This window comes from Marmota flaviventris, chromosome 18, assembly GCF_047511675.1.
Source record: "Marmota flaviventris isolate mMarFla1 chromosome 18, mMarFla1.hap1, whole genome shotgun sequence".
NCBI lineage: Eukaryota > Metazoa > Chordata > Mammalia > Rodentia > Sciuridae > Marmota > Marmota flaviventris.
Window position 1 is genome coordinate 10,661,272 of NC_092515.1, and position 26,101 is coordinate 10,687,372.

At 53.8% G+C, this 26,101-nt stretch overlaps 1 protein-coding gene across 3 annotated transcripts; it reads right to left on the reverse strand.

The window, feature by feature from the left end:
• Positions 1–207: 207 nt before the first annotated feature.
• Positions 208–26,045, reverse strand: Clasrp (CLK4 associating serine/arginine rich protein). 3 transcript variants are annotated; one of them, XM_027945822.2, is made up of 22 exons: positions 25,974–26,045; positions 24,954–25,081; positions 17,255–17,352; positions 16,582–16,683; positions 16,297–16,376; positions 14,232–14,316; positions 13,027–13,175; positions 12,051–12,147; positions 10,956–11,034; positions 10,800–10,873; positions 9,264–9,305; positions 7,030–7,245; positions 6,627–6,914; positions 4,171–4,428; positions 3,819–3,858; positions 3,428–3,488; positions 3,237–3,295; positions 3,112–3,158; positions 1,460–1,507; positions 1,257–1,339; positions 595–619; positions 208–354 (listed from the first exon to the last, which is right to left on the reverse strand). In XM_027945822.2, exons 2-22 carry the CDS (start codon positions 25,050–25,052, stop codon positions 312–314), a joined length of 2,073 nt encoding a protein of 690 aa, XP_027801623.2. In that variant the 5' UTR covers positions 25,053–25,081; positions 25,974–26,045; the 3' UTR covers positions 208–311. The 3 variants fall into 3 exon arrangements, with proteins under 3 accessions (XP_027801623.2, XP_027801624.2, XP_071461194.1); XM_027945823.2 differs by lacking the exon at positions 1,460–1,507; XM_071605093.1 differs by lacking the exons at positions 208–354; positions 595–619; positions 1,257–1,339; positions 1,460–1,507 and having other exon boundaries at positions 3,815–3,858.
• Between the last annotated feature and the right edge of the window lie 56 nt (positions 26,046–26,101).

Genomic DNA, 26,101 nt, shown 5'->3' on the forward strand with positions numbered 1-26,101 from the left:
GAGGCCCCTGGGCACAGAGTCCTGGCCCATCCTCCACATGGAGAGTGCTGGGTGGGTCCTCCAGGCCACACATGTGGGCAGAACTCTCCTACCGGCTCAGGCCCCCTGCCTAAGCAGGCCTCACTGGGTTCTGGAACACACAGCTTAGTGTGCTTCAAAGTGGGGTTTGAAGGCCCTGCACCAACCCACAGATGACACACGGCCAGGTGAAGGGCATTAAATAACATTTGCTTTTATTTCACTAGAGAAAACCAGCAGCATCACAGCTTGAGTCCTGTGCCCCACCCCCTCCCTGTCCCCTATTCTTCTGCCTAATGTCGGTAATGGGGGCTTCGGGACCGAGACCTCGAGCGCCTGCAGAGAGAAGTGCAGTAGTGGGTAGGGATGGGGGTCGGCAGGTCAGGACGCAGCCTTGCTGTGAGCATGTGCAGCAATGCCTGGACTGGGTGGTCTCCCGATCAATCAATGATGCCAGCACCCCCCACTCTAGGTTGCAGGATGGGGGAATAGGGGTGATACCTCCCACCCAAGTACAAGAAAGTAATTTCCCAGCCAGTGGAGGGTTGCCCTAGGGAGCCAGGCAGACTGCCTTACCTTCTGGAAGAACTGTATTCTCGACCTAGAAAGGAAAGGATGAGTAGAGACTAAGCCCCTGCCCAGGGCCAAGGACTCCTCCCTGACCTGGAATGGGGTCCTTAAGACGGCTATTCCCATACTGTCTCTAACTGAGGTGACCAACGCTTCCTGCAGTCCACCAGGGTGCTGCAGACATGCTGTCTGCAGCCATCACCTGTGCCCACATTCAAGCTCGCACCTCAAACATACCACTTTATAGATGGTGAATGGGAACGTGCCGCAGTCTTTGGTGTGATCCTGCCTGGCACTTGTTTTTATTTTCATTATGAGGTTTGGGCTGCTCCAAGGGCTCAGTGATCCACCTGCCTCGTACAACTGAGTAACCAGGATGATAAGTGCCACTGTACTGGGCTAACATTTTTTGATGGTGGGGACTGAACCTAAGGACACCTGACCACTGAGCTATGTCCCAATCCATGTTTTATCTTAAGACAGGGTCTCAATAAATTGCTGAGGCTGGCCTTGAACTTGGAATCCTGCCTCAGCCTCTAGAGTCACTGGGATTACAGGCATGTGCAACCATGCCCAGCTCTTGACTTCTTTTTTTTTTTTTAACACCCCAGAGCCCTCCAGCCTTGAAAGTACCTTAGCTCTTCCAAATGACAAGTAGGTGCACTCACTGTAGCGAGGGGAGGGCGAGCGACTCTGCCGGCTGTACTGGCGCTCCCACTCTTCTCGCTCCTTCTCCCGACGTTCCCGCTCTCTGCAGGGAGAAAGTGGAGGCAACCAGGGGGTGAGGTGAGCACCTGCTATGAACACCAGTTATGTGACACCTGAGTCAAATACAGCCCTAAACCAAGGGGGCAGGTACTGCTGTCCCCACCTGGAAATGGACACTGGCTGGCAGTCAGGACTGGAGTTCCAGGGGGCCCTGGCAAGGAAAGCCTGGTCAAATACACCCAAGGTAGGCCAGACAGTTTGCTATCATTTCCATCACACTCTGGGGACATGCACACCCTCTGAGTGGTCAGGACTGGCAACCAATGGTTGTGTTTATTGGGTGCCATCTCCATGCCTGGCCCCAATCATGCCAAATCCTCCCAACAAGCCTATGTTGGGGTTGAGGATTCCTTCTCTATTTAGGAGATGGGTAAACAAGATCAAATGTGACAAAGGCCCACAGTACTGGGTGGCTAAGTGTGACGGACCCCAGTCCCTGACAACCCTTCAACTTTTTCCCCCGCAGTATTGGGGGTTGAACCACTGAACTACATCCCCAGCCCCACGCCCCCCAAACACTTTTATTTGAGACAGAGCCTTGTGAAGTTGCCCAGGCTGGCCTCAAACTTGGGGTCCCATTCTCAGCCTCCTGAGTATCTGGGGTTACAGGTGTGTGCCACCATGCCCAACTCTTCCTCCACTTGCTAATGGCAGCACAAAGCATCCTCTGAAGTTCAACACACAACAATGAAAAAAATGGGAACAGCAGCAGCTCTGAGTATCAAGCATCAGGCCTTCCCACCCACCAGACACCGTGCTGAGCCCTGCAGGAGACCCCGTGGGCATGGGAGCATCACCACCTCTGCCTACAGAGGAGGAAGTCCCACCTCAGACATGGGACACTGCTCACCCACAGACTCACAGCCAACAACGGGATGGAACCACAACAACGGAGTCCCCTCTTTGCTGCACATACAGTGCTGCTGCTCAGAGCTAGCCTTGCTGCCAGAAGTTAGGGATTTATTTTTTTTTTGGGGGGGGGGTACTAGGGAATGAGCCCAGGGGCACTTTATCACTGAGTTGTCTCCCAATTGCCCCCCTTTTGTTGAGACAGGGTTTTGCTAAATTGCTGAGGCTGGCTTCCAACTTACAATTCTCCTGTCCCAGCCTCTAGAGACACTGGGTTTACAGGTTTGCACCACCATGCCCAGCTGCACCCCCAGTTCTGCCCATGGGTCCTAGGCAAGCCGAAGTCTTATGGACACTACCTCCTGGTCTGCCCAGCAAGGTAGACACTTTGGACTGTCCTACTTCAGAGTATCAAGTGAGGTTTTGAGAGAGTCCCAGGGCCACATGACCAGAGAGAAGCACAGCTGAAATTGATCAAGTCTGTGACCCAAGCTCAGAACTCCTGACCAGCACAACACTGCAGGAGAAGCAAGCAGACAGAGGAGAAAAGCCCATCCCCAGCAGCAGGCCAGGTGCCAGGCACCTGCCACAGGACTGGCTAGCAGACCGCAGGCTTCAGCGAGACACACAGTGCGGGAGAAGGGCAGCAGGGCAGGGTGCTCTGGGTGGGACAGTCATGGAAGCCTGTGCAAGGTGAGGGGTTGGGGCATCAGGGGAGAACCGCCATGGGCCAAGAGGACAACAAAGGAGGCGATCTTGGGCGATGTAGGGAGCAGAATGAGGGAGAGGAGCCAAAGGGCCAGGCACACCCTGTGGGCCAGTGAGGGCCGACTTTCATCCACCCACAGAGGTTGGGCAGGGCTCCAGCCGGTGGCGGCAGGAGGCCAGGGTGGGGGGCAGCCTTACTTCATCCGGATCTTGCGGGCCATGGCGCGCAGCTCATCTTCCCGCTCCTACGGCAGAGCCAGCTGTGAGGCATGGCCAGGCCAGCACCCACCTGAGCAGCACCCCACCCACGCCCTCCCCCTAACCTGGCGCTCATGCTCCTGCTGGATCATCTTCTCCTGAGCGGCCTTCTTATCCGCCTTGACTGCAGAAGGAAGGAGCATGGCTGAGGATTCCCTTGGAGTCCACCCTCCTACCCCACCAAGCGGGCTGGGCCCTCAGCACTGGGCAGCGGGGCAGGCACACAGCCTCCTCCCCAGGGGAGGGAAGGACGTACACTGCCTGTTCAGCGCCTTCTGCATCCTCAGCTTCAGCTTCTCCTGCGGCGTCAGCTTGGGCTGGGGGAGGGGGAGAAGAGGCAGGAGGGGTGGGTGTCCCGGAGCCTCCAACCCACCTCAGGCAAGAGCCTGGGACTTGTGGGGGAAGGGACAGGCTGTGAACACCTGCCACAAGGCTCTGAGAGGCTCAGGGACACTGGAGCCCCAATATACAGTGAGGCAGGGAGGGGACATGGTTTCTTGAAGGCAGATCCCTTGGCCCCCTCCCTCCTCAATCCCTGGGACGGGATCTCCCGGCCCACCCGGGCCCCCCTGCAGGCCCACCGGGCCCAGCTCTTGGGCACTGCTGCTGGCGGGAATTAGACGGGCGAGTTCCAAATTCTTACTGACTTTGGCAGCTCCTGTCTCTTTACCAGCGGCAGGTTCGGTCCTGGTGGGAGGAAGAAGTGGCAACTGCCACCTCTGACCCCACAGCCCCAGCACAGCCCCCAGGAGCCAAGGTCGTGACCTCAGATCCCACAGGGAGTGACCCTGTCCCCCTCTGACCCCAAAGGGACAGGTTCCCACCCCAAACACCTCCAAGGCAGAGCCTCCATGTGGCAGTGTCCTTAGACCAACCCTGGATGAGGGCCAGGTCCCACCCAGACCTCCGGGAGTAGGACCAAGTTCCCTTCAGAGGGAAGGGAGCTCCAGTCCCCACCTGAGGCTAGCAACCCTCTTCCCCAGCCCGATCCCTGCTCACTTTTTCAGCTTCTCGCCCACAGCAGGGGACGCTGCTGGCCGGGTCAGCTTCTCCCTTGGGGGCGATGGTGAGTGACTCTGGCTATGGCTGCGGCTGCGGCTGCGGCTGCGGCTCTGGCTGGGGCTTCGGCTGTGACTGCGGGTCAGGCTTCGGCTTCGGGAAGGGCTGAGGGACCAGCTGCTGCGACTGCGGCTGCTACTGCGATGCCTGGGGCCCCGGCCACCCCGCCTATATCGGTCCCCTGAGCGGGAGCGGCTCCTAGGGTACAGTGGGGATAGGAGAACGTCTGTGAGGTTCCGGGAACTCTACACACTCACCCCCTACTTGCACACCGGAGTCCACCTGCAAGGTCCTGTATGTCCAGATGTGATCCTCTGCTTTATCCCAGAAACCCCAAGCTGTCCCCTGGCTAACCGCGGCCTCCAGCATCTGACTCGCTCCTTGTCCTCATTAGACACCCAGTTGTGACTTCTGGGGATGTAACCTATGGGTGGGCAGGACTCCGCCCCATACCATAACCATCCCAAGGTGGGGCACATAGTTTCCTAGGGTGTTCTCCTGCTACAGGAGGCGGGGGTGGGGTCGCACCAGTCTCCAGCACAGACCCGCAAGTTCAGGAGTGAGCATGCGCAGCCCTGTCACCTTCTGAGCAGGGGCTTGCCCTCAGGCTGGCATCAGTGTGACCAAGCCTTACTTCCCTCCTTCAGTCTTGCTCCTGTGGTTACCCTGGGTCAGACCACGTGGGATGACCTGCAAGCCAGTGCCAAGCCACACAAGCCTGCTCTGCCAGGGCCATCCTGATTTTTTTTGTGGTACAGGGGATCAAACCCGGCATAACACATGCTAGGCAAGTGTCTACTATTGATCTAAATTTCCACCCTTTCTTCATTTTTTTATTTTGTGATGGTCTAAGCCACGGAGGCTGGCCTTGAACTTGCAATACTCTTGCCTTAGCCACCCCAGTAGCTGGGATTACAGGCATGCACCACTGTGTCCAATCCATCATGGGTATTTACAAAGTTAATATTTTTGTAAACACCAAGAAAATAAGAGTTTTAAAAATCTAGACTCGGTTGTGGCTCAGCGGTAGAGCGCTCACCTAGCATGTGCAAGGTGCTGGGTTCAAAGCCTCGGCACCACATAAAAATAAATAATAGGGGCTGGGGATGTGGCTCAAGCGGTAGCGAGCTCGCCTGCCGTGCATGTGGCCCAGGTTCGATTCTCAGCACCACATACAAAGATGTTGTGTCTGCCGAAAAAAACTAAAAAATAAATATAAAAAATTCTCTCTCTCTCTCAAAATAAATAAATAAATAAATATAAATAATAAAGTTTTTTTTTTTCAATGAAAAGTAGCTGTTTTTATTATTTTTGTTAGAACATGACAATAATACAGGTTTTTTTTTAAAAAATCCAGACTCGGCCAGGCACATTTGATGCACACCTATAATCCTAGCAACACAGGAGGCTGAGGCAGGAGGATCACTAGTTCAAAGCCAGCCTCAACAACTTAGTGGAACCTGGTCTCAAAATAAAAAGTAAAAATGGCTGGGGATGTGACTCAGTGGTTAAGCACCCTTGGGTTCAATCTGCAGTACCAAAAAATAGTAAATAAATAAATATCCAGACTCTCAACTTCTCTTGAAAAACTGAACACTTGGCAACACCAGGCCTGCTGCTGGGGTCCAGAGCCCACCAAGGGAACACAAGCTGCCAGTACACCAGGGGCGCCTGCACAAAGCTGACGGTGCAGTCGACTCTACAACGCAGGCGATAACACTGATGACAGTCACAGCTCGTACCCAGGGCCAGGCCCTGCTCTGAGTGCTCTACTCAGCTCATTTGTCAAATTTCTGCAAAAGTCAAGGAGGTGAATGCCTTCCTGGCTCTGTTCTGCTGATGAAGAAGGCAGGACCCCGGAGTTCATCAATGGCACAGGGCAGCCCACCTCCCCCCACCACTCTCACTGTCTAAATCAGACTTCTCACCATGTAAGGGGACTGGCAGGGAAAGGATGCTCTGATCCCTGGTGACTATTTCCTCAACAGGCTTCAGTGCTGCTTGAAACCTTACCTCCTCCACAAAGGGAGCCCTAGTTTTTCTGCCTCCCTCCCCAGCTGCACCCACACATGTAGCAACGCCTCCCCACTTTCCTGGGTCCCGCACTGCAAGTTGCAGGAAACACTGGGACATCCATGACTTCTGCTCCCAGGGCATAGGCACTCCTAACAGCAGTGACAGAGGCACATGGTGATGTCTCTGCCCCACTGTCTTTGGCCTGGCACCCCCTGAACAGAGCAGGCACCTAGGCCTCTCCCTACAAACCCAGAGCTTCCTAAGAAAGAACAGTGGCCTGTGCCTGACCCCTCAGACTGGCCAGGTCCCCCAAGCCTGGCCTCCCTGGGATGCGGAACCATGCCGCTTGTCTGCCCCCACATACACATGACCTCACGCACCTGCTTCTGCGCCGGGGCCCATAACCTCCGCGCCGGGTAGGCGAACGTGAATAGCGGTGTCCATCTCTGGAGCCCCCACCTGAGTGTCGCCGGCCACGGCTGCGAGACCGGGAGTAGCGCCGGGAACGGGATCGGGAACGGGACCAGGAGCGGGACCGGGAGCGGGCATGGCGGCTGGAGCGGTAGTAGCCCCCACCGCGGCGGGAGCGGGAACTGGACCGGGAACTGGAGCGGGAGCTGGAGGTCCTCGAGGCAGAAGAGGAGGAGGAAGAGGAGGAGGAGCGCCGGCTGCAGGCGAGGCACGGAGGGCCAGTCAGCATGGGCCTGGGCTGGGGCCCCCCTCTGCCCCAGGGCCCTCCCACGACGGCCGGGGCATAGGGCGGGCAGCGTGAGCGTTACCGACCGGGCGCTGGCATTGCGTCCCGGTGCGGGGCCGCCAGGCTGAGGGGGCGCAGGGGGCTTCCCTGTGGCGGCCCCTGATGCGGCAGCAGCAGCAGCGGCTGCAGCTGCCTCCTCATCACTGCCCCCAAAACTGGTGATGAAGGTGATCTTCTCCTCCCGGCCTGGGCTCGGGGAGCGCGAGCGGGAGCGGGACTCGGAGCTGGACTCTGAGGGGGACCTGCAGGCAGACAGGAAGAAGGGTTCAGGGGCCCAGGCTTCTCCAGCCTGCTATCCAGTGAGGAGACAGCGCAAGGGAAATGACGGCCCCAGGCACAGGGAAGCATGGAAAGGGTGGAAGGGCCGAGGAGATGGCCACCTGTGAGGACGCCACCACCACAGAACGCTTAAAAGAAAAGAAATGCGAGAAAATTTCTGGCATTATGTGGCTATTTAAAATGGATGACGGGGACTGGGGACAGAGCTCAGTTGGTGGAGTGCCTGCCTCGCATGCACAAGGCCCTGGGTTCAATCCCCAGCACCACACACACACACACACAAAAAGACGACCGGGGCTGGGGATGTGGCTCAAGTGGTAGCTCACTCGCCTGGCATGCGTGAGGCACTGGGTTTGATCCTCAGCACCACATAAAAATACATAAAATAAAGGCATTCTGTCCATCTAAAACACACACACACACACAGATGAGGAAAAAAAAAAAAAGAAAGAAAAAGGATGAGCTTCCTGGGTGTGGTGGCACAGGCCTGTAATCCCAGCAGCTTGGGAAGCTGAGAGTAGGATCTCAAGTTCAAAGCTAGGCTCAGCAACTTAGCGAGGCCCCAAGCAACTCAGAAAGACTGCCTCAAAAACTAAAAAGGCTGAAGATACGGCTCCATGGTTAAGTGCTTCTGGGTTCAATTCCTGGTACAAAAAAAAAAAAAAAGGATGAAGCTAGGCACAGAGACACACACGCCTGTAATCCCTGTGACCAGGAGGTTGAGACAGGAGTATCAGAACCAGCCTTGATAAGTTCCAGGTTAGTCTGGGCAACTGAGTGAGACCCTGTCTCAAAAAATAAAAACAATTAGGAATGAAGCTCAGTAGTAGAGCATCCCTGGGTTTCATCCCCAGTCCCCCGCCAACACACACAATGAAACCAGGTGGTGCACCTTATAGTTCAGCTACTCTGGCCACCTTAGCAAGGCCCTGTCTCAAAATAAATAAAAAGGATTGGATACAGAGCTCAGTGATGGAGCATTTGCCTACCATGTAGGAGGGGTAGGGTTCCACCTATCCCCAGCACCACAAAAAGACAAAAGATGGAAGGAGCAGATCTTTTTTTTTTTTTTTTGTGGGAGATAGTGGGGGTTGAACCCAGGTGTGCTTAAGCACTGAGCCACATGGCTAAGGCTAGGGGCTAGGGTTGTGGCTCAGTGGTAAAGTGTTTGCCTCGCATGTGTGAGGCACTGGGTTCGATCCTCAGCACCACATAAAAATAAATAAAGATACTGCATGTTCATCTACAACTAAATAAATATTTTTTTTAAAAAATTGTTGAGGTTGGCTTTGAACTTGCAGTCCTCTTGCCTCAGCTTACTGAGCCACTGGGATTACAGGTGTGGGATGAACAGATCTTTGTATTTCTCCTGAAAGTTCTTCTCAATAAAGGTAGATGGGTGAAGAGCAAGGTCTAAAATAAGTGCAGCCTAATTCCATTGTAAAAAATACAGAGTGTGTGCAGCCCTGGTCGGTCTTTGATCTCACAGAAAGCCAAAAGTGCCTCGGCTCACTGAGCCTGCCTCAGTCCCTGAGGAAGACCCCATCCTTACTCCCACTCTGAATGCAACTGGACTTTACAGAGCTGCAGGAGACAAAGGAAGTGGGGTGAGACAGACCTGACCCCCAGGCCCTGCCCAGGCCACACCGTAGACAAGCACACAGGCTCAGCCACTGCTATTCCTATTGGGTATTTCTGAGAGTTGAGATTAAAGAGACACTTGATTTCTAAGTCACACCTTTCTGCCATGTTTGACTGTGTTTACCACAAAACTATTATGTTTAAATAAAAAATTTAAGGAAACTCAAAAAAAAAAGGGAAAACACAAAAATGTTACAGAGCCATGAACCCTCACAGAGTAAGCCATGCAGTTTGTGACTAGAGGTTGGCCTTCAAGGGGTTTCCTACTGGTCTGCCTCACCTCCGTGCCCTCCATCAGAGGGGGCTGAATGGTGGCCCTCCCTGGACGGTGGGAACTTACCGCTTATAGGGGTCGTAGGTGGGGCTGTCTCGGCGTGCATAGCTATGGAGAGAAGGGGGTAGGAGTGAGGGCAGGTGATCTAAACAGGCACAGTACCAGGCTTAGTCCCCAGTCTCAGTATACAAGGCCAGGGAGCTGGCATAGTGAGGGGGCTTCTCCCTAGGTTATGAGTCTGGCCCTGGTTCCTCCATCTATCCCCACATCAGATCTGAGTGCCAGGGCCCAACCCCCCAACAACATCTCAGATCCTCCCTGACTCCAAGCAATAGGGACCTCAGCAGCCCTGGCCCTGCTTTGTCTCCTGACCTGAGTCTAGAAGGGTCCCTCCTTCCCATCCCACATCCATAATTTCAACGAGGTCCTGACTTATTGATAAGAATGATAAGACTGAAACAGCTGAGTTTTAATTGCGGACTATATGCCAGGCACTGAGTGATGAATATAGATTATTTTGGTGGCTCCCCGTAACAACTCTGATCATTCACTTTTTGCAGCCGAGGAAACTCAGGCCCAAGAGATGAAGTCACCTGCCTCATGTCACAAGGCTCATAAATGAAAGGAGCTAGCATCCAAACCCAGGCCCATGACCCTAAGCCTGTGCTTTACCCATGACACTGACATGTGCCCCTGTGCTGATGACGGTGATGGTGAGAATCAATTCCATTCTTTTTTTTTTTTTGGTACCGAGGATTGAACTCAGGGCCACTTAACCACTGAGCCACATCCCAGCCCCTTTTTGTACTTTTATGAGCGATAGGGTCTCACTGAATTTCTTAGGGCCTTGCTAAGTTGCTGAGGCTGGCTTTGAACTCAAAATCCTCCTGCCTCAGCCTCCTGAGCCACTGGGATTACAGGTGTACGCCACTATGTCCAGCTCAGCACCATCCTTTGATGAACATTTTCCACACGAAACCCTGAGCCACAACATGTCATTCACCTCTTGCAGCCACACTCAAACACTGGCTTCAACAGATGTGTGGCAAGAGGCATGGGTCTGCCTGGGGCTCCTAGGCCTACCACATAGACCCCCATGCCCAACTGCTCTACTCAAAACTGCCCCAAGACCTCCATGTGGATACTGGCCCAATCCTCTCTCCTGGAAAGTAATAGCCACCATTTTCCAAAGGAGAACGCAGGCTTAGAGAAGGGAGTTGCTTATCCAACTATTGACTGAGGAGGTGGCTAGGCTCCAGAACTGAGCAGGATCTAGAGTCCTGCCCTTGTCTCCTAGCTCAGGCCTCAATTCTACCAGCCATCCCTAGCAGCAGCCTGATGTCAACTCTCAACTGGCTCCTGGGGAATATGGCAAGAGCCCCAAGTCCAGCCAGGTGAGGGGAGCAGATGAACAAGTGTCCACATGCCCCTCAAAGTCATTCCTGCCACTAAACCTTCACCTCAGGCCTTTCAATGCCCCCCAGGAATAGATCCAAGTCTGTCTCCAGAGAGCCTTCCTGGACCTGCCCTGCCCCCTCCTCCCTGCAGCCTCCAAGACTAATGCTGGTGGGATGTTGTGAGAGGCGAGGGGAGACGCCCTACCTGGGTGGGCTGATCTTGCGACCCCTCAGCCGCTTTTCCCGGAACTCTCTCCGCTGGCGCCGGGAACGACGGCCCTGGGCAGGGGCATGCCAGACTGGTGAGGAGTGTGCACTCCTTGAGGCACACCCGTCCCCTTCACCCTGGCCCTGACCTCACCGAGTACATGGCTTTCTCCTCCTCAAGGGCCTTGGCATGTTTGATGGCCTCTGCCTCCTCCTTATCTTTCCGAAGCATCCTGCAGAGGGGAATGAGAATTCCCACGGAGGGCACAGGTCATAGGGGAGCTGGCCCTCGCAAAGGCTTCAGTGAAAGCGAGGGCCCATGCCCTCCGGTGGTGCCTACTCTCCCATCAATATAACTTACTGAGCACCTCCTATGTGCCCAGTGCTGGCTTAGGCACCAAGATTCCCCTCTGTGGGCTGGCACACTAGGGAAGAAGGGACAGTGACCATGGGAATACAGACCACAGTCCCTATGATGGCACCAAGCTTGACAGGAAACATGGATCACAGGAAGGGACAGGATCCAGACAGGGGTAGCTACACACTGCAGTGGAGAGACTGGGAAGCCTCACAGAGAACATGACATCTGAGAGGAACCTGGGAAGCAGGCTGTGCAGATGCCAGGCAGGGTGAAGAGCAGAGTAAATGGCAGATGGACGGGCCCATGGTCAGATGGCCTCAGGCCTCTGCGAAGTGAGAGGCCACAGAGACGGGGCAGAAGCGATAGGCAGAGTGGAAGGACCTGGGGTAAGGGAGGGGACAGAGGACCAGACAGGTAAGGCCTTGTGGCAGAGGTGAGGATGCTGGCTGCTCCTGAGTGGGGTGGGAGTCACAGAGGGCTCTGGACAGAGGTGCTGTGTTTAGACCTGGGTTTACTCAATTTGCAGTTCACTGCTCCATTCCTCAGGATGAAAGCAGAGCTCGGCCCAGGCATGGCCCAAGGACAGGCTCAGCAACAATGGCTGAGGGACTGACCCAGTGAATGAAGCCACTCTACCAGGGGGTGCTGTACACCAGGCTACGAACCGGGGCAGCTTCAACAGGCAGATTTACCCTGGGGCACGGCAAAAAGGGTTACTGAGCATGCCAAGCTAAGTAATTCTGGGTGCAGACTCAGTTTCTGCAGAGTTGTGTCATAAGTACCCAACCCTTAGGCTCAGGAGCAAACAGTTGTTAGTACCTGGGATACGGACAGAGAGAAACCAGGCTGGGATCCAAACGGTAGGGTGGTGTCGGCAACAGGCCTCACCTGACAAAGTCCCCATCAGCCATGCCATAGGTTGTGGCCTGTTTGTTGAGATCTGCCACCTGCTCCTGGTTCAGTTCATCCACATCCACCTCCACGTCTGCACCAAGAGAAAGGCTGTCAGGAGCCAAGGCCAAGTGAGAGGACAGGAAGAAGGGGCAGTGCCCCGTGAAGAAGGATGGACAGGGAGCCACCAGCCTGCAGGAACTGGCAGGGAGGGGCTGGCTCAGCTCAGCTCCCCCAGGCTGGCCTGGGGATTGGCCAGAAGCCAACAAACACACAGTGGGCAGTGGGGGCTCGGGAAACAGAACTGGGAGGTAGCAGGTGGGTGGGTGGATGGATGAGTGAGGTGCGGAGGAAGGAGAGCAGGGGGATGGACATGGTGGGGGAGACAGGGTGAGCAGGAGGCAGGGTGTGGGTGGAAGGTATTTAGGAGCTGGGTGGGTGACAAACACATGGAAGGAGGGAGGAAGGACTTAGACGTCTGGCTCTGCCCAAGAATAAACACACAGGCGGCCGGCAGGGTGCAGGCCAGGCTGAGAGGACTGGGACAGGCGGGCGGTCAGCTTGCTGTTATTAGGTGGGAGGGGAACCTGCCAGGGCCTGGAGCAGATGGGCCAACAGATGCTGGGGGATGAGGGGCGGCTCTGCCCAAGGATGAACGCTTGTTTTCCAGAGGAAAAAGAGAACAGGAAGGAAAGGCAGGGAGAAGCCCACCCCAGGGAAGACACTGGAACCTACACCTGGGTGGGGAGCACACCATAAGAACAGTGTCCTAGACACGGGAAGCCAGAGAAGCACAGAGGGGGCTGGGAGCAGAGGTATGGGTGACACAAGGATGAGCAGGAGGCGGGAGTGTCCTGGATCAGGGAGGGGACAAGAGGGCTCTTAAGCAGGGGTGTCCCAGAGAGGGTAAGGGACGAGACACAAAAACGATGCCCAGGGACTGTGGGTGGGGAGGGCAGAGAGGGGACCCCACCGATGTCGGGGATGACCTCATCTTCGTCCGAGTTGCTCTCCTCCTCGGCCGGGGACTCTTCCTCCTCGGGTTTCTCTGCTACCTTCTCTACCTCGGCCACGGTGCTGTCCTCATAGGTGTAACCAATGGAAGCCTTCTTTTCTGCCAGCCTGGGATGGGGGACCTTGTGAGCCAGGGCAATGCCCAGCAGAGAAAAGGGCCACGGAAGGCCACTGGCCTCTCAAGTTCCATAGCACCCTCTGGTCAGCCTAGGCTGCATGTCCCTTCCTACCCACCCCTCCAGGCTGGGTCTCCAGCCTTGCCCACATTGGGTCATTATTACCAGGGGATAGGATTGTCTCCCTGACTAGACCAAGAGTCGGTGAGGATAGGGCCCAGGGCACAGCAGGGGCCTTGTGAGGGCCCATGGTTGAATTCATCTAGTCAGTGTTCCCTGCCACCATTCAGTGCCAGCCTTATCCTGAAAGGGTCACGGGTGAGGTCAGAGACTTCTGGAAGCACCCAGTGCAGCCCCATGAAAACTCTTTTATGGAAAAAGCAGCAGTGCTCAGGAACCAGGGGAACCTCAGGGGCAGGAGGGAAGGAACAGCTGAGGGCAGCACCTCCATGGAGCCAGGCTTTCAACTACCGTGAAGGGACAAAGCAGGAGCCACCCTGGAGGGGGACAGAGCCTCTGGCAGGGCCAAGCAAATGTGCAGGCGGAGGGCAAGGAAGACAACAGGACTGCCCACGGCTGTTGTGGAGAGATGCCCACCCCAGAAGCTGTGTCAGCTAGGGCCTCTGTCCTCCAGGCCAGTCCTTGAGGGACACCACTCTGAGACCAGCTCTCCAGAGTGCCATCAGCTACTGCTGACAACGGCAGGCAGCAGGAAAGCGCACTGTTGAACCTGATTTCCTGCACCCCTCACAGCTCCTGTTCACAGAGGAGCACATCAGACTCCGAGGGGACACCCTCTCTTGTACTTGACCCCCAGGGCTGCCCCCCACCCTACTGAAGCAGCAAGAAAGCAAGCCTCTGGCAAACCCTGTCCCTTAGCCACTGCTTCCTCTTCTACACCTTGACTGAGCACGAGCACCTACTGTGTGCCGAGTGTTGTCCTCGACTTTGGTGAGACTGTGATGCAGAAGATGGAAGAGGCTGAGCCTGGTGGGGCTCGAAGCCCTCCTTGCTCCCCCAACCCTGCAGCACCCCAACCCTGACTCACTTCTTCTTCTCGTCCTCACTGGGTCTCTGGAGACCTCCGTACAACTCGTCAATGTAAATCTGGTACAGGCACTGCTCCTCTGAGACTGCAGCAAGTAAGATACAGGGTATCAGGCGGGGTGGAGGATGCTGGGGAGTCCAGGGGGCCGCTAGAATGCAGTGGGGTGCAGGAGGGCAGGGGCAACCCAAGTGCAGCCAAGGGCAGAGTCACCTCCAGATAATCACACCCCTCTGGTGGGACACAGCAACAATACAGCCCTGGTTATACCACTAACTTGCTGTGCAACTATGGTTAAGTGATCTAACACCACTGTGCCTCAATTTACTTTTCCGTAAGGCAGAGCGAGCACTTGGGACCTGGACACTGCTCCCATTATTACAGTTATGAAGGCCTCTGGCTGGACCTTGCTCTCCTGAGTGCTAGAAGTTACTTGGACCCCAACAGACCCACAGACCACTCCACTGGGTAGTGCCTCCCCATGGTTCAGCTTAAATGTGGTTTGGAATGATCCAGGCACTCCTTCGCCCCCCAACACCCTCCTCCTCCGGGAGCTCCACAACATACCAGCCTTTCCTATCCCCCTGCCCCAGACTCACTGTGGGAGCCTGGGTGAGTACTTCCTTCCCTCCGCAGGCTTTGGCTATTCTATCTGGGGAGCAGCACGGCCCTGCTGTGCTCTAGCACACCTTCCCACTCCTGCCCCCTCTACACGGCCCAGGAGAGGGCCCTGCTGACCTGCCTCCTTTGAGCGCCATGGCCCGCCCTGCCCCAGCCACATGGGCTGTCTCCTCCAGTGCCCACCCCAAGCCTCTGTGCCCAGCCTGGAGCCCTGCAAGGCCCCTCACCTCCCTGGGAAGCACCTTCTATCCCTCACTGACCATGCCAGTCAAACCCTGTCCTACCTTTCCTCAGAGAACAGTGTGCCATCTGCTATAACATCACCTTAGTCTGTCCTTACCACCACTTCTGTGCCTATGCTGCTGCTCCCTCTCCCCTATTAGGCTCCTGACCCCAGAATGACACCAGCCAGTCCCAGGTGCCCTCACTGTTCTGGAATTAAATGAGTGAATGCAGAGACAGAGCTAAGGAAATCACACCTCCAAGAACCCACATGACCTCGGGTGATGGTAAAAATGACAGTAACAGTGACAGATTCCCCTGATTCCGAGGCCTCAGTGACTTCTAGCATTTTGGCAACTTCTGAACACCCCAGAAACAAACAAGGGAGCAGAACCCCGTGTGGAGCCTGGTGTGTGGGCCTAGAGCTGGGCCTGACCCGCCAGCCCTCCAGGTAAGGGACTGGTGTGGACAAACCAAGCAGAGGGCTCAGGGAGACCAAGAGGGGAACCTCCGGTACTTGGTGGGATATGGGCGGGGAGCTCTCCATTGGGAAGCAGCGGTGGTCAACAACGCAGGGAGAACCCCAGCTCCTCTGACACCACTCAGCCTCAACATCCTGTTGTAAAGTGGAATGCCACCCCGACCCGACCCTGCTGGTGACTGTGCAGGGATAACAGATAATAGGGACAAAAAAAACACAAGTCTGCTGGGTGCCACGTCCCCAGGCAGCCCAGAAGAAGAAGCAGCCGCCTCCCCAAGCCTCTGCTTTTACACAGTAAAAGGGTAACAGTGGTAAGGCTGGCTTTGGAGAATTCTGGATGTCTACGGACACCTGGCAAACTGCCGAATGCTGTCTGATAAGTCATTTAAAACAAGGCAAAATTTCCTGTTCTGTCCTGACAATCTCACGGATGCAAGCAAGGAAAAATACACATGTGCTTGCTATTTTTCCCATTTTTTCTTTTAAAGAAAAAAAAAAAAAGAGTATAGAATCGGAGCATAAGGAATGTGGAGGTGACTTTGGCAGGTATGTCTGATTCAGCTAACATCCTCTGGGCCAATCGAGAGACAAAGGCCTGGAGACAGAGCAAGCCTCTGACAGAGCTATGACCAGAACAGCAGGTCATTTAGTAGAAAGTACCTGGATGCTTTTCTTCCCAAACTTGTTTAGGTCTTCCAGTCTCCAGGGACCCCCCACTCCCCACTCCCTGCCCAAATCACTCACTGCCAGCAAAGTCGTTCTGCACCAGGCCTCGGTAGCGCTCGTAGTTACATTTCCGCTCGTCTGACTCCTGTTCCGGGGAGCTTTGGGGAGGTCAAGATCTTGAGATCAGAGGGAGGGATGGATCCCACTCCAAGCCAGCAGGAAGAGGGACGAAGCACCCAGGCTCAGGGAGGGGAGAGTGCTCCTCCCCACCTGCACGCTTCCTTCCTAGGAAGGTGACAGGCAGGCTGGGGCAAGGACACGTGCTGCTGGTTCCTCAGGCAACCCCTTGGGGAGGCAGCTTACATGGTGGTGAGCAGTGGGGGGGTGTAGTCGGGGATGTGGTCCAGGTGGGCACGGACATCAAAGCGGTCAATCATGTTGTTGGTGTCCCCCTGCCAGGGCATCCTGAAGAGGGGAGGATGAGAGCAGGGAAGCAAAGAGCTCAGGGGCCACTGGACACAAGCACTTGCTCCCTGCCACCTGGTGCTTGAAAGCCTGGCCTGCTGCCCCTGATACCCATAGCATGGCCTTTACCCTCACTCCCAGCTCTTAGTCCCTGATGCTGCAAAGCACTCTGAAACTACAGTCAGGCTCCTGGAACCTTGAAGAAACCACCATCTGCCCAGGGGGGAGAATGGGGCTCCATTTCTCAGGACCAAGCAACAGCAGAGAACATAAGCCAGGTACTAAGGGCTACTTGAGGAGCCTGTCACCCTGCACCCCACTCTGGCAACCTACCTTCTTTTTGCTTCCTCTGAGCCTCCGGCCTGGTCCCACCCATCCCCTTCTAAGTCCAGCTAGGGCCACCATCCCAACCCCACATGCTCCCTCACCGTCACCTTCACTCTCCTGCCTGAGTTCCCAAAGGCCTGTCTATATCCCAGAATCTCTGCCGCTGACTCCACACCACCTCCTAGTTCCTTCTGATGCCCAGTCCCCAGTCCCAGACATACTCCTGCCCCCACGGCAGCCTCACATGTTAACCGGGCTCTCTGCGGCCAGGGCCACTGCAGAATCCAGATGCACCTTGCAGGCTCGGCCATGCACCTGCAGGAACTGGGCTGGGTCCTTCTTCTGCATGGGGTAGACAGAACAGAGGTCACCACCCAGTGAACTTCAGGTCCCATCCCTATAATCAAGTTGAGGGGTGACCTGGCCTCTAATGTCAAATGGGCCACACCTCAGAGGCAAACCAACCTGCAGAGCAGCAACAGCTTAACTAACGGGGCCACCTAACCCTAGAACAGGGCACCAGTTCCTTCCTAGACAGTGGTGAGGGATCTGAACTCTGGACCAATCTTCTGCACAGACAGTACTGACATGCCCCTGCCTAGAATATTACACACCCCCAGCCCCAGCAACTCTTCATCTCCCAACAGAACCAGGTGTGAGCACTTCAGCCTGGGCCAGAGTAACAAGACTGGGAAACAGAAGAAGATGACCAACATCCTTAATTACCAGGGAAATACCAATCAAAATCACAAGGTAGTACTTCACACACTAGGAAAGCTGAAATGAAAAGGACAAAAACAAGTACTGACACAAATGTGGAGAAATTCAGTTCCTCAAAAGGGTAAGCGGGGCTGGGGCACAGCTTGGTGGAGAAACACTTGCCTAGCATGTGTGAGGCCCTGCATTCAACCCAGGACCACAAAAACAAAAAAGAAAAAGAAAGTTAAATAAAGAATTACCATATGACCCAGCAATTCTGCTTCTAGATACATACCCAAAAGAAGAGAAAACAGGTACTCCAATATTTGTACTCTGATGTTCACATCAGCATTATTCATAAAAGGAAGAAGGTGAAGGCAATCTAAAATGTCCATCAATGAATGAAAAACAAAATGGGGTATGTCCACACAGTACAAGGGCACTCGGCCACCTGAACAGAGACACTGACGCCCTTGAGAGCACCGGGCTAAGGGAAAAAGCCCATCACAAAAGGCCACACACCCCAGGACTGCACTTACATGACACGTCCAGAACAGGCAAACCAGAGACAGAGGAGACGCATAGCTGCCTAGAGCTGGCAGTGAGGAGCAAGGGGACAGGCTGCTGTGGGGCAGGCTTGCCCTCTGGGGTGAAGGAACTTTGCTAAGCGCTGACGGTACTGCTGGTTGCACAACGCACACCAGAAGGCACCGAGACAGTTGCACGCTTGACACCAGGGACCCGTGTGGTACAGGACTTCCTCAACAGAACACCGCGACAAGGGAGAATGTCCCAAGTCCATGGCCCTCCAGTCTGAGCCCTGGTCCAAGGTCACAAGTCCAAGTCATCACAACAATGACAGGAAAGGGAGAAGTCTAGCAGCAGCAGCACCCACCACTCACTGCTAAGTTTCTTCAAGGCTGCAGCCCATGCCAGCCTCCTGGCATGCCTGCACTCCCCCTCACCAGCCTCGGCTGCTCCCTTGCTTACTCTGGGTCTCCCTCGAGAGTCTTCCTGACACCCTGTCTACACCGCTTCTCCAGCCCCCCTTATTTACTCTACCCCCTCAACCCGCATTCTCCTCGCGCATCTGCCCCCAACCGCCTCCCACACCAGCACAGGTACCAGCACCGGCTCCTGGGAGGCAGGGATCTGTTTGTTCACTGCTTTGTCCCCAGGGCCAGGCCCACAGGACACTCAGGAGCACAGAATAAGGAAGGGAGAGCTAATCCTCACCAAGAGAGGAGACCAAGCCGCTCAGCTCAAGAACAAGCACCTGCCCCAAGTTTCCAAGGCTTCCTCTCCTTATGGTTCCCCTCTCAGCAAACAGCAGGAACATCCTGCGACTGCAGAGCTGAGGGCATCTGAGGACTACAGCTGACGGCGGCTAGGCTGGCTCTGCACTCACTCTGCACCAGGCACCACGTCAGCTCCCAATTCCACACCAAAAGAGACTGAGGCGGGACACGCTCAAGACCAGCTGGGGCAGCACTGCTGGACTCCAACCCTCACCCTGTGCATCACCTGCTCCTGTAATTCCTCAGGTCAGGCCACGAGCACATCCAGCTCCCTCCGCCCCGGCAGGCCTAAGACCCAAAGCTCAATACGCTCTTGGGGCTGCTCCAGGCCAATGGCCCAGTTCCCACAGCCAAGACTCAAGGACACCATATGGAATCTGGCAAGTGAGGAAAAAAACCCTGACGAGATCAGTATCACAAAAGTAAAAAACACTGATTTCTGGGAATAAAATCCCAGAGTCTGGGGCCTGGCTCTGCTGGCAAATTCTGGAAGTCAATGAACCATATTAAAAGACAGGCACTGAGCTGAGCACCATTTTACATTTCCTCAGTCAACCAGGGAGAAATACCAGATGAGGAAAGTGGGGCTCAGAGCAGAGACCCACATGCCTAGGCCACAGAACCAATAAGAACTTGGTTTTGAACCCAGATGGGCATGACTCCAACATTGACTCCTTAATTTTCACTTTTTTTCTCAAATTTTAGAGTAACTTTGTTATTGTAAAAAGCACATAATTAAAGCACAAAAATCTAGCCCCCTTTTTTTCTTTTTTCTATTGCCAGGGTCGGAACACGGGATACACATATGCTAAGCAATGTCTACCACTGAGCTACATCCTCAACCCTTTCTATTTTTGATTTTGAGACAGGATCTCACTCTGTCGCCCAGGCTGGTCTTGAATTCCTGAGCTCAAGCAATCCTCCTGCTTCAGACTCCTGGGTAGCTGGAACTACAGGTGTGTGCTATCATGGCTGGCTTAAATTTTTATTTTTATTTTATTTTTTTGTGGTGTTAGGGATGGAACCCAGGGCCTTGTCCATGTTCTGAACACAACCGAGCCCTTAAACATTTAAGTGTACAGTATGATGGTATTAACTAGATGCACTTACGTGCTAACTATGCAAACCTCTAAATCTTTCTCATCCTGCAAAACTAAAACTCTGTACCCTCTGAACTCCCCTTTCCCCACCTCTAGCCATCATTCTTTTTTCTGTTTCTAAGTGTCTGACTGTTTTAGTTACCTCTGTGAATGGAATCCTGCAGTACTGTCTTTTTGTGACTAGATCATTTTGCTTAGCACTTAGCATAATGTCCACAAGGTAGCAAATGGAAAGGATTAATTTTATAAACACGAATAACATTCCATTGTAAGTACATACATAAAAATGTCTTTATCCAATCATCCACCAACAGACAGTTAGGTTGCGTTCACCTCTTGGCTGTTGTAAATAATGCTATAACATTATTTACAATAGCACTCGGCCATGTGAGCTACTGGTGCACAAACGTCTCTTCATGACCCAAAATCCAAGCTGGGGCTCAGCTCAGTGGTAGAATACACACCAAGCATGCATGAGGCATCTTCAGTATCAAAAAAAAGGTCTGGGTAGATGTAGCTCAGTGGTAGAGCACCCATGGTTCAATCCCCAGTTCCAAAAAGGAAAAAAAAAAAAAAAATCTAAACCCTTCATTTTTTAGCAGGTGCTTCAGGGATCAACCAGGGTCTCATGCACAGTAGACAAGCACATTACCACTGAATTACCCTGCCAACTTGCCAAAATCTACTTTCTTTTTGCTCAGTTCGAGAACAAGCACCTGCCCCAAGTTTCCAAAACATCTCCTTGTTTTTGTGGTCCTGGGGATTGAACCCAGAGGCACTTAACCACTGAGCCATATCCCCAGCCTTTTTTATTTTTACTTTAAGACAAGGTTTTATTAAGATGCTGAGACTGGCTTTGAATTTTCGATCCTCCTGCCTCAGCCTCCTGAGTTACTGGGATTATAGGCATGTACCACTGCACCTATCCCAAAATCTACTCTGAATCATTAAGACCACCCTGCTTCTAGGATCAGGTGGGGTCAGAGGAGTTCATTCATTCACTTGCTAACTCAACTTTTTTGTCAGGCACCAATATGTAGCAGGCCCTATGCTAGGGCACAGCAATGACTGAGATGACCTCGGCCCTGCCCTCCTGGTTCACAGTGCTGTGTGGGACACAGACCTGTCCCACACAGAAATGACCTAGCATGTGCAGTGCAGCCTAGGGGAATGCTGACCCAGCCTGGGGAGCCAGCCTGGACCTTCCTACAGCAGGCCATCTGTTTATCTCCCATTTTCATGTCAACAGAGGACTTTGTTTCTTTAATCAAACCACTGACTAAAGAGCAATGACAGAACCAGAGTCAGGTACAAACTGAAACAGGGAGAGAGGAGGCACCAAGGACAAATCAGGAAGAGAGAAAGCAGCTGTGTCCAGACGCACTCCTTCAGCCCATCAGCCACCCTCAGTTTCTTCACAGATGCCCTTCAGCCTCTTCTCTCAGCCCGAGAAGATGGGGGGCCTGCGTAAGCAGCCCATCCCCTCCTCAAAGCAGCCACCAGCCACTGGCCAGCCCTCTCCCACAGCCTGGCAGCACACTTCTGAATGCAGATCACGTTCCTATGCGGGGACACTGGCTGCTTGTACAGGCCTGTACCACAAAGCACCCCACAAACACTTGTTTCAGAGTTCTCCCAGTCTAGCAGTGGGGGATGCCACCACCACTGTCCTGAGGGGAATCAAGCTGGGAGGCACCTTGCTAAGAAGGAAGCCCAGAATCCCAGGCCTCCTGAGTTTTCTTTCCTCTCTGCCACCCCTTGGCCTGGATCAAAATTCCAGCTCTATGCTACCACTCTACCACAATTACTGTCACTGACAGTAAGAGGTAATATTTACTGGACAGTGATTCCTCTAGGCAGGCTCACACTCAGAGGTCTACATGGCCAACACTAAGAAATCTGCAAGAGAGCTGTGTGCCACCATGCCTGGTTTTATTTTCTTCTTTTTCTGGGCAGTACTGAGGACAAGGGTGCTCTACCACTCCAGCCCTTTATGGTTTGTTTGGGTTTTTTAGTGGTAGACGGACACAATGCCTTGACTTTATTTACTTTTATGTGGTGCTGAGGATTGAACCAGGTGAGTGTTCTACCACTGAGCCACAACCCCCGCCCAACCCTTCATGTTTTTGACACAGGGTCTCATTAAGTTGCCCAGGTTGCCCTTGAATTTGTGATCCTCAGCCTGTTGCTAGGATTATAGGCATGAGCCATCACACTTAGCTCAAGGGAGCTGTTCTTGTCTTCCATTAACTGACGATAATCCCCAATCCCCTGCTTTGGTAATAACAGAACTCCATACCTGGTCAAGATCACCCAGAACAAAGTCTACACCTCTTAGCTTCCCTGGAGTTGTAGGTGACCATGGGACTATTTTCCAGACAATGGGATATGGGCAAAGGATCATGGGAAAACATCTAGGAACTTTCTTAACTAACATGAGCAACTCAACTTTGTCCCTTTTCTCTCCCTTCTTCCTCTCTGCTGGATGGGATGAAGACACGATGACTAGAACCCGAGCAGCTCTCTCAGACAGGAAAGAGAATCTGTATGCAGCAGAACCACAAACAAGTAGCTTAGATCCCAAACAGAAATGGCTCCTCTGTTCATCACCTTTGCATCATTGCTGCCTACCTCTCAGGCCTACTGGAAGAACTAGGAAGGATGTACCAAAGCAGTGGGCAGGGAGCCTGGCACACCATACCACCATAATAAATGGTAGCTATTACTGCCTGAATGCAAATGGCTTCTGACCCACTGCTGGGGCCTCAACTATGACCAACACAGATCCATGCCCTGCCATCAGTCACATTCAAGTTATTCTGGTACCACTAGAGATGGTCTTTCTCACCACCCAGTGGATCCTTCCTGGGTGACATAGCAAGCAAGGAGCTCTTGAAGCTTCCTGCTCTCTGCAGAGTGGGATAAGAGCAACCTGCATTGATCTCTGAGTATCTGTGAGATTCAAAAACATCCACACAGATAGGGGCAGTGGCACACACCTGTAATCCCAGCAATTCAGGTGGCTAAGGCAGGAGGATCACAAGCTTTAGGCCAGCCTGGGCAACTTAGCAAGACCTTGTCTCAAAATAAAAATAAAAAGGGCTGAAATGTAAGCTCAGTGATAAGAGTACCGCTGGCTTCAATACCCAGTACAAAAAAAAAAAAAAATCCACACATCTAAAACCCTCCCTGGTGCCAAAGAAGGGGCAATTAAGTGGCAACTACTATTGTTAATACTGTTTTCTTTGTCTTTTCTTTCAAACCACATTTGCTAGGTCCAAACTTGGGATGTAAATGTGATCCAAAAATACCTAGTTCCAATCTCAAAAAGTTGGGGGTGTGTATATGTATACATTCATAAATATGCTTTATATTATATATACATTTCAAATGTGTTACATTCCACAAAGGAGGACAGTGGACTATGATGGCATTTATAGGGGACATCTAACTCAGTTTGGGGATCAAGATAAGACTTCCCTTAAGAATGAGATCTAATAATGAACAGAAGTTAACCAGGATGGGAAGAGGTCATGCAAAGGTCCTGTGGTCAGAACCCTTGGGCAAATGGCAGAATGGCAAGGAGGCCACGATGGCTTAAGAAAAGTAATGAGGCAGAATGCAGTGGCATGACTATAGAGGTTGGAGCAAAAGCCAGCCCATGGTGGGCAGGGGTGTAACTAAGTGGTACAGTGTTTGATTAGCATACACAAGGCCCAGGGCTCCATCCCCAGCACTGGTGGGGAGTGGGGGGGGTGTCACACTAAAGGCTGTGGTGAGGAGCTTGAACACTAGGGAGCCAAGAAAGATTTCTGAGCAAGGGACAAAGTTAGCTTTGTGCTTTAGAGAGATCTTCCTGAGGGGGTGCACACCTGTGATCCAGGCAACACAGGAAACTGAGGCAGGAGGCCTCAGCAACTTAGTGAAAGCCTGTCTCAAAAATAAAAAGGACTGAGGATATAGCTCAGCAATAAAGCACCCCTCAGTTCAAGCCCACTGCCAAACAAAAAAACAAAACAAACAAATAAACAAAAACACCTCTCTGGCCCTCTAAAGATGGTGGAAGAGAGAGAACCAGAAGCTAGAGAACAAGAGGAGGCCGCACAGTGACATAGAGTGTCTATGCAAAATCATCTAACAGAATTGAACCTGGTAAACAGGCCCATTTCAAGCTGGGGACCCAAGGACAAGGAGGAGTTAAACAGTGAGGGGAGGAATTACAGGCCAAGGCCCTGTGGTGGCAGAAGTGGAAAAAGGCCAATGGCACTGTCCAAGAAGAAGCGGAGAGGCCAGTAGAGGACAGACCACAAGGGCTTTGTAGGTCAAGACATGGAGTTTGTTTTTTTTCTCCAAAAGCAACTGAAGCATCAAACAGGAGAGGGAAGTGGTCAGATGTCACTTAGTGAATACTGATGGAATGGCTACTCTGTGCCAAACCAAACCTCAAGAGTGGTGAACACTCTAGAGTCCCAGGAACACAGCAATACGCAACACAGACGACGTTCGACGTGGAAGAGGCAGTCTTGTGTCTGCACTGCTCAGTGTTACAAAGTCCTCCCTTCTTCCTGCCAATGCCACATCTGCACTCAGAGGCTGCCCCAAACTGTATGCTATCACACATACATCCTCAGGCCCTCCCTGTTGATCCTACTCAAGAAACAATGAGGGGGGCTGGGGCTGGGGCTGAGTGGTAGAGCACATGTCTAGCATATGTGAGGCATTGGGTTCGGGTCTCAGCATCACATATAATAAAATAAAGGTCCATGAACAACTAAATTTTACCTGGATGACCAGGGCTCCACCCACCAGAGAATCTCCCACCCCAGACAAAAGGTGGGACACTCACAATCTTTTCATAGTATTCCCGCCTCCGTTCTGCCCTCTTCTTGTAGTCAACCATCATGCCTCGAAGCTTCCGCTCATGCTTCCGAGCCTCGTGCCACATTGTGGTGAGGCCAAGCCTGAGGCCTCAACCTAGGGGACGAGGGGATGAGGAGTGTCAGATGGGCAGAACCAGTCAACTAACAAGTGGTGCCATGTCTCAGCTTAGGGGGAAGAGAATTGAGGCCGGGATCTGAGGGCCTGATGCTCAAGTGTATCCCTGACAGCTCGGACCCAGGAGCTTGAGCATTCTGACAGCGCCTTAGGTGACTGGCGAGAGCACCTCAGGGAAGGAGTGTCCTAGATTCCATGAGCAGAGTGGGGATGAAAGGTTGTGGAACGGAATGTCTGAGGCAGAACCCCGAGCAGCTAGGGCTGACGCCCAAGGGAAGCGCTGAAGGGCTCTGAGCTGAAAGGGCTCCGAGAGGGGCCACCCGTGGGGCTGGGTGCGGGGACGGTCTTGCAAGTGATATGGACGAAAGCAGGTGGAGGAAGGGCGAAATTTCACCGGAACACTGGCGTGGCGGGCAGGCGGGGGTCGAGGACAGGTGAAGGGCGTGGATGGACGATGCTGCTGGGGGGGGGGGGGGGGGAAGTGGGGTCTGCTCAGAGAGAGTAGGGCTGAGGGGTAAAGAAGGGCTGTGTGGAGGGAGGGGAATCCAGGTAAAATGCCTGGAAGGAGGTGGCTGCCGGGAGAGGGTGGGCTGAGTCGGGGTCAGTGTGTGTGGACAGGGGCGGAGCCCACGAGTAGCGACTGAGATTGTGGCCCGGGTCAGGGCCGAGTCGGACGACGCGAATCGGGCCCCCGTCCGGCCAGGGGCGCGGCCTGACGTCCCGTCAGGACGAAGGGGTTGCGGGCAGAGGGCCGTCGGAGCACAGGCCCGGCGGGACCCCACAGCGCCACCAGGAGAGCCCGAGACCGGGGGACAGCTAGGCTGACGCCGCCAGAAAGCCAAAGTGGTCGGGGCCCGACGCCTGCACTCACCGGCTGGTCGCCGCCTCCCACTCTTGCGCTCGCGCGCGGCCCGCACCGGAAACGGAAATGGGGAGCCGTGCAAGGGGTGGGTGGTACGTTGCGAACGCATTTCCGCCGGCGCTGAGGCGGGCGCGTCC